The sequence below is a fragment of the Falco cherrug genome, chromosome 3 (genome assembly GCF_023634085.1).
Source record: "Falco cherrug isolate bFalChe1 chromosome 3, bFalChe1.pri, whole genome shotgun sequence".
NCBI classification, from domain to species: Eukaryota; Metazoa; Chordata; class Aves; order Falconiformes; family Falconidae; genus Falco; species Falco cherrug.
The window spans coordinates 93,508,212-93,520,695 of NC_073699.1; the positions used below are offsets into that span (position 1 = coordinate 93,508,212).

General features: G+C 41.1%; 1 protein-coding gene across 5 annotated transcripts in view; it reads right to left on the reverse strand.

The window, feature by feature from the left end:
* Positions 1-774: 774 nt before the first annotated feature.
* The window catches only part of ECI2 (enoyl-CoA delta isomerase 2), a 34,448-nt gene continuing 22,738 nt past the window's right edge, over positions 775-12,484 (reverse strand). For all 5 annotated transcript variants that reach the window (XM_055705003.1, XM_055705005.1, XM_055705002.1 and 2 more), the window contains 6 exons: positions 11,992-12,061; positions 8,840-8,942; positions 7,125-7,245; positions 3,986-4,075; positions 2,092-2,235; positions 775-1,305 (listed from right to left, as the gene is read on the reverse strand). In XM_055705003.1, the coding sequence (XP_055560978.1) occupies positions 1,150-1,305; positions 2,092-2,235; positions 3,986-4,075; positions 7,125-7,245; positions 8,840-8,942; positions 11,992-12,061 (684 nt within the window). In that variant the 3' untranslated portion in view covers positions 775-1,149. The remainder of the gene's footprint in view (positions 1,306-2,091; positions 2,236-3,985; positions 4,076-7,124; positions 7,246-8,839; positions 8,943-11,991; positions 12,062-12,484) is intronic.

Genomic DNA, 12,484 nt, shown 5'->3' on the forward strand with positions numbered 1-12,484 from the left:
CAGCAGTCATCCTGCACGTCCACACAACTCTCCAGCAGCAAGACCACAAGCCACCGCCAAGGCACACCAGACCTGAAGCCATCCACTTCTGGCAGCTGGCTGCTCTGCTCCGGCAGCTCCCACCGTGTGCTTCGCCCCGGTGCTCTGGCACTCGCACCCAGACAAGAAACTGGCACCCACCTCTGCTACGCCTGTGCCAGCCTCCCTCTGCATTGCCCACCAGCACCCGCTGCACCCCTGCTATTACATGCAGTGCCAGGACCTTTGGTGTTTCTCACTGTCAATGCTCTTGAGATTAGTCTAAAGCACTGAAATTAACAATTATTTATTTTCTTTACAACATTGAGCACCTTGTCATTGACAGGCTTTTCTTGACAAGTAGCTTTTGCTCCTCCGTGATTTCCTTTCACTGGCACGAGCTAAATGCTTACCTACCTCCGCCCTCTGCAGTGGCTGGTACACACGCTCTACCCAAAGACAGCCACAAACAGTGAAGAATTTTTCTGTTTAAAATAATTTGTTAATTTAGCTCCAAAATGGCTAAAAAGGTCATACTACTATAATGGGGGTTTTCACAGAAAAAGTGCAATACGAGCAATTCATGGAAACATGTATTTAAGATTAGAATCATAAAGCTCACAACAAACATCTCTGAGAATCTTCCAGTTAGTCAAGTGAGTATTTTTTGTAAGACTATTGTGTTAACACACCTCCAGGAACTACTTCCCCTCTCACTAAGGATGTTTAACAGAAGGAGCAAGAATCAGCACAACAGTCATTAAATACCTCTATTTATTTTTTCATTAGTACAGTATTTCTTTCCCCACAGATTAATAAAAAGAATCATAAGATATTTATTGGAGTGCTATTGAATCCGTTGCTTCTTTTGGGAGACAATCTGCTTTAGTACTATTCAGAAACACCACTGCTGTTCACAGAATAATGAAACTTCTTTCCCCAACCTAATACCCGTAATGGATCCAAGGCACATAATATTGTATTAATTTTATGAACCAGTTTTAACTCAGTACTCAGGACAAAAAGATACCGCATCAAAAGGTATAAGAACTATTATTTCAAGAGAAAGGTTATTAGCAATAAGAGTAGGTTAAGCTGTTGCCAGAAGGTGAATTATTCTACTGGTGGAGATTAGAGTTTTGATTTCTTCTGAAAGAAGCTGACAATAGCATTTACACATTCATCAGATAACCACCTCTCCTTCAGGACTTCACACTCCTTACTATTCACTGCATGGAGTTTCTCCTTTTCCACACTTCGTAAGAGTTGCTTTGACACTGCCAAGGACTGGAGGAGAAAGAGGAATATTAGGAAGTTATGTCTTCTATACCTTGATTTAATGTTTCAGAAAACAGCACAATAAACACATTGGAATTCTAACAGTTGTATTACCATTTTAGCTTTTAGTCAACTTTTTTGGTGGAAGTAATTAATTACTGACTGCTAATAAGGTGGAGGAGGTTCACGGGAAGCAAAACAGCAGTCCACTAAGTGCTCATAATCAAAGTAGATAGACATAAGAAGCAAAACCTGTTCAACTGTTTGCAGTGCCAAATGCAACCTCCATTATCAGCAGTTGGCACAAGTGTCTCCTCTTGTCTAATGGAACATAACACCATCGTGACTCAAGCAGTTTTGCAAAACCTAAACTAGTGAGCAGGAAGACTGAATTCAGCAAAAAGTAAATCCACCCAGCGTCATCTTGCGCTCCCACAGTGCATACAGTACAATTAATACTGTAGAAACAGTGGTAAGGCTCTTCAACCTAAACTACTGCCAAAACAAAAGTCTAAGAGAAGGCATCCAAGGCACGCACACAGAGACTGCAGGTGGATTCGTTAGTTTATAAGGCTTTTTGGCCTTTGAGTCTCTGCATACAGTGAGTGCACTGTCTCAGATTCAGCCAAAGCAGAAGAGATGTATCCGCTTCCCAGCGGCAGGGGGACAGATCTGTGCTTGAAGGAAAATACATTGAGCCTTGTCATTTCAATTAAGGACCAGATATCAGGATACCTTTGGCAGGATTGGGAATGCTACAGACTTACAAGGTGAAGAAAAATTTAAAATACTGACATTTTTAGGAAGGCTTGCATAAGCTTCTAGTTTTGCCCAAACTTCCTTCTGAAAAGTGCTGTCGGGGAAGACTTCAGTCACAAGTCCCTGGGCACAGGCTTCTGCTGCAGTCAGCTTTTTATTGAAAAGCAAAATCTCATTTGCCTATATAAAGGAAAGTAGGAAGTGTGATTCAACAAGACAAGAATTGAGTAATCTGACAGGAAACGTACAAGCTTCCAAATCACATTTATTTTACTCTCTTGCTTATTAATGTCTGCCCTCTGAAGGGATCTCCAGATACTGCCTAGTTCAAACCACCTGCTCAAGCAGGGTCAGCTGGAGCAGGCTGCCCAGGACTCTGTCCTGCTGGGTTTTGAGTATCTCCAAGGATAAGACACTTCTCCAAGAACAAAGACTTCACAGCATCTCTCCACAATTTGTTCCCGTGTTTCACCACCCTCGCTATAAAATTGGTTTTTTACCTTCAGATGGAATTTTCTGTGTTTTAATGTGTACCCCTTTCCTCTTGTCCTGTCACAGGGCACCACTAACAAGAATCTGTCTCAATCTTCTTTACACCCTCCCATCCCATCAAGTATTTAAAAACATTGATAAGATTCCCCCAAGTCATCTCTGCTCCAGGAGAAACAGTTCAGGCTCTTTCTGTCTCTCCTCATATCTAATATGCTCTTGTGCCTTAATCATCTTTGTGGCTCTTTGCTGGGCCTGCTCTGGCATGTCTGTCTCTCTCTCGTAGCCAGAGCCCAGACCCAAACGCAGCACACTAGCTGTGGTCTCACCAGTGTCAACTGGAGGGGAAGAAACACCTCCCTCAACCTGCTGTCAACGCTCGATCTAACGCAACCGAGGATACCACCAGCCTTCTTTGCTGCAGGGTGGTGTTGCTGGCTCACGGGCAACTTGTCCACCAGGATACACCAGTCCTTCTCTGCAAAGCTGTTTTCCAGCCAGTAAGACCCCACATACACTGGTGTGTGGGATTATTTCTCCTGAGGTACAGGACCCTGCCTTTTCTTTTGCTGAGATTCCCCAATACCCCAGCCTGTCCAGGTCCCTACGGCAACGCATCTGGTGTATCAGCAGTTCCTCTCAGTTTTGTATCATCTGCTGAGGGTGTACTCAGTCCCATCATCTGGGTCATAATGAAGAAGTTAAATAAGAATTAGACTCAGTATCAACCCCTGGGCTACACCACCAGTGACTGGTCTCCAGCTCCTATTGTTCACCAAGAGTCTACATGTCTTTCTGAGCAGAGCTCAAAGGTTCACCTGACATTACCTCATCATAAATTTGTTTGTTCACTTCCTGCAGTGACTCCAAGATTTCTAGAACATGCACTGGTAGGCTGTATCTCACTGAACAGACTGTCCTTGATACCTGGATGTTTATAAGGCAGTTCTCTGTTCCATACAGATTTAAACCCTGCTCAACAAAAATACATTATATAATGCAGGCAATGATACCAGATAAGCACTTGAAGCTATCCAGATTTTTTCTGTGGGATATCAAAAGAAGCCTGATAAAGGCAGCCTACCAAGACATTTCTTGTGAATGCTCTTATTTTCTGTTCTTTTTAATCCTTCTTTACACGATACCCTCCCGTTGCTGGAGGAAAGATACAACCTTTCACCATATGGAAATTGTCTTGAGAAGGTGGAGGAAGCCATGAGAAAAAAAAACTTCCTGCATCAGTATCACAGTATAGCTTCAAAAGCGGTGACTACTCTGTTATGGTGCCTGTGCTGGTTCTGTCATTACATTTCTTGATCTTTGGTTCAAAAGACATAAACAGGAGCTCTCCCTGAGGACTCTTGCTGTGACTCCACTTACAGTTGCAGGATACCAACACACAAAGGTGAGATAATTCCACATACAGTGCAGACATTCTTACCTTGGCTGAGCCCATGATTTTTGGAAACAGGTAAGAGGAACATCCTTCCGGGCTCTGCCCAAGTTGACTAAATGGGCTGTGAAATGTAGCCTGGAAAAAAAAAAAACCAGAACAACAAAACAAAGCAAAACTCACAACAGAGCACAGGACTAAATTATTAGGATTTAATTTTCATTTCAAAGCTTCTACTGTGAAAGAGTTCACCAGAAATACATCTGAACTGTTGCCATAATAGGCTTTAACCATCACCCAGTAAACATTGCTTCAAACTCTTAATGCACCCAAGAGCTGACTTTGTATAATTCAGTTCCCTTATTGTAACAAGCCCATTGATGAAGTTGCCTTATCTGAAAACAATGCTTAAAAGAAACTAATTTGCACGCGCAGAATCTTTACAGAAGAGATGTTCATACACATCTGCCCTAGAAGTTATTAAATACATAGCCCAAAGCACTTAAGAGGTAAAGAACATTTTGCTTTCTGAAGGCACACTAAGTTTATTCTGCTCCTGAAAAAAATCAACTCACTGAATCTTTCCTCAGATTTTATGCAAATATAAAAAGAACCTGTGGCAGAAATGCATCATGAGATCATACAAAACAATACCCTAACTACAAGTTAGAACTCAGCTACAGAATTTTATGTTTGACAGCTCACATCAACTTTGAGCAAAGAAGATAAAATGCTTGCTTTTATTTCCATTGAAAAATATGAACTGATACACAGAGTAAAAAAGTTGTCAGTGAACCTTTCACTGTAACAGAAGGTAATCATCTATTACTGTACTACAGATGACCATACAGTAAGACAGATCAACAGACTTCCTAACAAGGAAGTGACATATAATTGTAAGAAAAGATTCATCATCTGCCAAGACACAGGCTAGTATTGGTCATGCTTAAGCAAGGGGAGATTAACTATACCAGGGGTATGAACTAGTGCCTCATGAACTGGAGCAAAATCCAGTGCAAAAGGCCATGTTAACTGACTGCCCAAAACGCTGATCTGTTGTCAGACTGGGCTGTGCAGCATCCCATAAATGTGGATGGTAATGATCTGCTCTGGAAATACCTGGCTGAGAATAAAACCAGATCTTGGACATAGCAAAGCTGGCCACTTCTAGGCTAGGCAGTCAATACCTAAGGCACTCCAATCAAACTACTGAAGAACTGTGAAATTAAGTAGTAATTTGGATGAGAATGACCCTATTGTACGGGAATTCACAATCCTGGAAAGAACAAAGAACAATCACCTTTGAGAAGGCTTCAATAAACTTGAAGTTAATAGGAAAGTTTTCATGAAGCTTTCACTTGGGTTAGTCCAAGTTAGACACTACAGAAATCCTCAAAGAACTGTTACCAAGGGCACAAGCAAAAGCTTTCCCAGTGCAGGTAGGAAGGTACCAACAGGTTGGCTCAGCTATGTCATGAGCTCATCACTGGCTTTAAACACAAGTACACAGAAAGTGAAAACTACATCAGACAACTAAGTATGAAACCAATATAAGCATGCAGAGATTAAAAAAATAAATAGAAATACAAGGCAAAAATAAGATGCATTTACCAATGATTATGTATATGACTGGTAAAAGAAAGTTCAAGTTTGAATTCCAAACCATTCAAGGAAGAAGGATAATATTAACAGGACAAAACTTTTACCACTTATTTGGATTAAACTTCAATTTAATCTATACTACTTATGGCTGTAAGCAGGTATTATGCTGAGATGCAAGTGATTAGAATTCAAAATAGTCTTAACAAAACGAAGAGGTAGGAGTAAGATGATACTATTTAATATGGACACGTTAAAGTTTGGCAGGAATAACTGTATACAGCACACTATATATGATAGGAACAACCATTTAACTTGCAACTCTACATTAAAGGATCCAGGTGTTACAGCAGATCACAAGTACGCAAATCAAATAACATTGGGGGATGTCAAAACTGAAAAACTGCCTGCAGAATGTGGAGTAGTTCTTCTGCTTCACTTCGCATCAGTAAGACATGAGCTGGAGTGATGTGCCCAGTTTGCACAACTATGCTTAAAGAGACACAGAACAACTGGAGGGAGTCCAGAGGAATGTGACTGCAGGCCACATGAGGAAAAAAACTGAATGAATTGCAGCTGTTTAGCTCAAAAAATGAAAATATTGAGAGAGTGGATGTAAACCTGAGATATATCTAACAGTCCAAGTACACTGATGGCTAAGCACACTTATGGCTATTGAAAGAGAAGATAAACATAGTCTGCTCTCTAAATTCAGGAACAAGAAACAGTTTACCCTGCAGCAAAAGAAAAGATCTCATGGGAGGGGAGGAAGAGGGAGAACCCAACAATTTTCTAGTAAAAGAGAAATCTAGGGACTGCAATAGACTGAATAAATCATGCACACTATACAAGCATATGTCAGGAGTGACACTGTCCTAGCTGATCCTGTAATGAAGCAAGCAGAAGGAGCTGCTCCCTGGTAGCTCCATTTTCCTAAGTCTCATGGTGACAAATAGAAGTCAGCTGGAACTTTGAGGAAAAAAATCTGACACAATGCTGAAGCAGGAGTCAAAGTACACTCAAAGACACTTCCGCAAGCAAAAGCTTGCCTAAAATTAATTAAGACCTTGGGTTAAGTTCCATATCTGTTAATAACCTTAACATAAAAAAAATAACCCATAAAATGGGATTCTGTGCTATGCCTTAATACAGCTTTTGGTTACATATTTGGCAAGTTACCTTAAAAGGAATCTTAAGTTGAACAAACCAAAGCTTTTCCAAAGTTACCTTGGAACACAGATTAGATAAAATGCCAGTTACTGCACTTCCATCCCATAATAATCTTTTGCTGCCCTTCACACCACGCACCTGAAAGGGGCCTGACAACTATCATCTCACATCAGCTACTCTTTACTGTACCTACTGATACAGTAAAGACTTTCAAAACTAGAGTCAGTAACTTGATAACAGCAGCAGGAACCACTGGCTGATGCATCCCTGTGCTGGTAATTTATAGATGTTCCTTGACATGATATAAAAAGCCTTTACACTTGTGTGTTCTTCCCTAGGTCGTATCACCTCAAAACAAGTATTTCCCATAAAAAGAGGCTTAAAGACTGCCTTGGGGTCAGCTATGTAATCTACTTACCCTGTCAGAAGCATAGACAACGTCACACAATCCAAGGACTGTCACACAGATTCCAATAGCTGGGCCATTTACCACTGCTATTAGTGGTTTAGGAAAGTCAATAAAATGACCCACGAACTCTCTAGAGAGAAGGAAAACCAGAATGTAAGACGCACACCTCAATCCTTTTCATCAAATATAAACAACTTTCAAAACATGTGATTAGGTACTCTAACAAAACCCATGAGCTAGATAAGTAACATATGTTTTTAACCCTTTCCCCAAATAAATTCTGACAAAGAAAGTAAGAACTAGTTGAAATACCCGCATTTCCTTACCAACTAAGAATCAAACAGGTACATGTCAGCATAGCTTTCCTAGTTCCTGCAATCAGGTTATAAAAATGCTTTCCTCTTCAGCTCCAGTTACTCAATACAGCTCACTAAGAACAGTCATTAGCCCTGTCTAGCCATCTGCCTATACATCCATCCCAACTCCACCCATGGGATATTCATTCCCTTCACAGATTCCGTTCTGCAGTGAAGCCCCAGCAGGCAGCAAAATTGTGATGCTACCACAACACAGAACTCCCTAGTGCTGTTCTGCATGGGCTTGAGAAATAGCATTTTGTTTCATTTAACAGCTACTTCTCCATCCAAGAAGTGCAAAACACATTCTCAAAATACAACAGTTTTCAAAAGCAAATTCCACGTCTTTGGCATCTCTGCGTACCAGTTGTAATGAAGCACTGTGCTTGTGTAATAGTAACAGCACAGCAAATATAGTCTTCTCCCAAGAGCAAGACATAAAGTACACGTGAGACTATTGAACACTCTACAAAACACTGCAGGCTGGAATGCTTGCCACATACCACTGACTAACATCATCACAACAGATTCGGACTGCATCATTATCACTTTGTAGGGGCAACTGTGATCTACAGACAGCTTGCCTAAGTAAAAGCTGCAAAACTGAGTACTTGCAGTTGATCTTTAAAATATAAATCAAAATCATTGTCTGATTTTCTCTGTATTTTAGTTTTTCCATCAATTGCAGGTGCTTGAGGAAGCAATCCAACCTGCAAGCATCTCTCAGATGTAATCATCACATACAGAAATAAGACAAAAAAATCAGCCTAAGTAGGGGAAAAAAGAAACACATCGTTTGTCCCAAAACCCCCACATTTCAGCACCTGTGTCAGATGATGCCCTTGAGCTCCCTGACTTTAGAAAATAAATTAGGTAGATTCAGACTCAAAGATGGAACCAAGACCTCAGAACTCCTGGGCAATTTTGAACAAGTTCATTACACCTAGTCCTATTCAAAGAAGTCTGACAGGGGAGGCATTTTGGCATGTCCTGTTAGTGTAGACACTGTCAGACATCAAAAAACCCACAAACTTTTCATTGCAGTTAACAATCTATATAGTAAAAATCACATTTTTGTCATTATATCTGCAAGTACTTTGGGGACTCAAAAATAAAGTCTAGCCTTTAACATCACTGTACTTAAAAAGATTTCTAATATTCAACTCAATTCCTCATTTATTTCATACAATTAATACTACTTCTCCCGCATGATCTGTGTTTATGCATATGGTGAGCCCTTAAACAGTCATCTAAATGAATGTATCATAGCATAACTAGGCCCCTGACATCGTGTTTTCTAACAATGCCTGCAAACTCTATTTTACCCGTTACAGTAACTTATGCATATATGAAACCAAGATGTTCTACTTGAGTAATACTGCTCCATCTTTTGCCATCTTCTCCATTTCACCGGGCTGGATATTAGTAAAATTATTCAGATCATTTCCACTACTATAGTAGTCTCCATTTCCTGCAGAGAACACATACGAATAAATGCACCAATTATTTCCGAGTAGGTAAGAGAAGATAAACTTCCACTTACTACGTTTACAAAAGAATTTCATTCTAAGTATCTAACATTACTAAGTAATTAGAGAGATTGTCTCAAAGTATACACACTACCTTAAAGGACATCTACAATTTAAAAATAAGGTTTGACTGACAATTCGCTGAAAAACAACGGGTAAAAAGCCAAAGAATGCTAAATCTGAAAGACTGGGGGGGCAATAATTTTCTTTTTTTCTGTAACAGTGTCAGATGGAAAAACATTTATTTTATTTCTTTCCCTGCATACTTGCTCAAGTTTTTTTCCCCTGTTAATTCACAATCATTCACACAGTAAGACGTGAGAAACTTTTTAAACAAGAAAATGGAAATTTAAGTTTACGCATGTCCCTTCATCCCCCTTCAAGCTGATGAAGGAATCAAAAGTAGACAGAATAGCCTATTTAATATGTGGTAGAAGTTTCACATGTTTTATGACCAATTAAGGGAAAGTCACAGCATTCTAAGGATAAGACTGACAGCACTGCATTACTGCATTAGAATCATTGTACTGAAAGACAGATTCTTCAGTAAGAAGATAATCTGTTAGTGAAGGTATAAGTCAGTTTGAGGCATCACCAAAGAAGCAAGCTGTATTTAAAAGCTAGACTGCACGATTTAATTGCCTAAATCATCCTGTGTTCCGTGAGGACATTCACAGGATAGAATCTTTCACTGGTTAGCACATCTGTTACTTTACATTGCAGTGCTCTAACTATGTAAAACGGAACAGAAAGGTTTGTGCAGGGGTGTTTGCTATTTACTCCTAGCTATACACATGCTAGTCTTTCCAGTTGTGTCAACTACCCTTCTCATTTTGTAAGGGCTGATGTGCCTAGTCATTACTATTGAAAAGAAGTTCAGCATCCTGAGAATATATAGTGCTGGTAAAGACAACAGTAGAGAAGAATATCATAGAATGGTTTGGGTTGGAAGGGACCTCAAAGATCATCTAAACTCCCTGCCATGGGCAGGGACACCTTCCACTAGACCAGGTTGCTCAAAGCCCCATCCAGCCTGGCCTTGAACACTTCCAGAGATGGGCCACCCACAACTTTTCCAGGCAACCTGTTCCAGTGTCTTGCCACCCCCACAGTAAAGAATTTCTTCCTTATATCTAATCTAAATCTACCCTCTTTCATCTTAAAGCCATTCCCCCCCATCCTACCACTACGTGCCCTTGCAAAAAGTCCCTCTCCAGCTTTCTTGTAGGCTCCCTTGAGCCCATTTTTTTCCAGGCTGAACAACCCTCAACACCAACTTCTCTCAGCCTGTCTTCATGGGAGGCTCCAGCCCTCTGACGATCTTTGTGGCCCTCCTCTGGACTTGTTCCAACAGGTCCACATCCTTCTTATGCTGGGGGCCCCAGAGGTGAACACAGTATTTTGCTAGGTGGGGCCACATGAGAGCTGGGTAGAGGGTGAGAATCACCTCCCTGGGTCTGCTGCTCATGCTTCTTTTGATGCAGCCCAAGGTACGGTTGGCTTTCTGGGCTGTGAGTGCACATAGCTGCATCATGTTGAGCTTCTCATCAACCTACAACCCCAAGTTTTTCTCTTCAGGGCTGCATCCAATCCACTGTTCCACCCAGCCTGTATTTGTGCTTGGGATTGCCCTGACCCACATGCAGGACCTTGCACTTGGCCTCATTGAACTTCATGAGGTTTGCTCAGGCCCACCTCTCAAGCCTGTCAATGCCCCTCTGGATGGTGCTCCTTCCCTTCAGTGTATCGACCACACCACACAGCTTGGTGTTGTCACTAGACTTGCTGAGTGTGTGCATGATCCCACTGTCCATGTTGCCGACAAAGATGCTGAACAGCACTGGTCCCAGCACAGACCACTAAGGGACACCACTTGTCACCAGTCTCTACTTGGACATTGAGCTGTTGACCACAACTCTTTTGAGTGTGACCACTCAGCCCAGTGCCTTATCCACTAAATGGTCCATCCACCAAACCCATGTCTCTCCAGTTTAGAGACAAGGATCTCATGCAGGACAGCATCAAAAGCTTTGCACAAGTCCAGGTAGATGACACCAGTCACTCTTCCCTTATCCACCAATGCTGAACCCCCTTGTAGAAGGCCACAAAATTTGTCAGGCATGATTTGCCCTTAGTGAAGCCATGTTGCCGATTATGTATGGAAATACCTCAGAAGTAACAAGTAAACAGGCTTAAGCCCAAATTCACCTTGCAACCACACTACCTAGCTTCCAGGCAAAGCTCAAGCTTTGGCCGATTTCCTAAACGCACACCTACTGCAGTGAGGATAGGCCAGACAAGCAGTGCCTGCACTCAGCTGGTTCGTCCCTCCCGCCTGCCCTTGCCACTGTGGTGTTCAGTCAGCAGACATCATCCAAATGACATGGCCTCAGAGCAGCTAGACTTCACAGGCAGCATGAGTTTAAGCTGCCCTTTCACACTGTTGCTGCAGTCATCCAGCTGCACACATCTGGCAACTAGGGCAGGCTACAGTTTGCCTGGCCAAATCTCTCCTACGGCAGCCACAGGAAAAACAAAGTATTTTTTTTTTTCCCAATGATCATAGGTAAATATGCAGTGTAAACTTTCTACTGGCCATGCTAGTACAGGATTTGAGGGCCTTGTTTTAGTATGTTCCAACACATCACAGAGGTAGAGAAAATTGACTAAACCCATAACAATGAACTTCAAAAGCAGTAATGAAGATACTCTGGAGCAGATGTATCAGCTACGCAAAAGTGATAAAGGAGTACTGACATCCATCTTCTCATCTCAGATGTTTTGATGCAACAGCAAGCTTGCTAAAGCATTTGAAACATCACCTTGAAAGAATTTTGCCCAAACACTGGAAAATCTTTGGTCTTTACTGGAAGAAAGTATTTCCTTACTTACTTGTTTTATATTATGCCAAAGTACCGTATCAACATAAACTATCTACCTGTATTTAGACTAAGATAGAATTGTGTAAGACAGGCACATGAAGTGTGGTACCAGTAATAACTGCTATGGTAGAATCATCTTTCCCAGCTTCTTCAAGCGCTTTGATAATTTCTCCGTACATCTGCGTTAAGAAGAAAATTAACAAAGTATAAATGTGATGCTGCAAAAGATCATAAAAAGGAGATTCACACTGACAACAAGGAACTTAAAAGGACCATAGTTAATCTGTCTTTCAAGTATGAAAAAAAATCTGCATCCACAGAAAGTATTACATGTGAGGTATTTCTGACCATAAAGACACATGCTTGAAATACTCAAGACTTGCAACGCAAATCTAAAAGGACAGAATAAGGTCCTTTGAAAAAGCAAACATTAACTGGAAACAGCTAATTTTAAAATCTGAGAAGCAGTTTAATTGGGAAAAATAATATATTAAAGAATTAACAGAAGTGGGGTGAAGTCCCTGTTCTGGTACCTTTGCAGTTGTGAAACAGGATGATCACACTGTTTCCAACAGGATGGACTTCATCATGAAGACAACTAT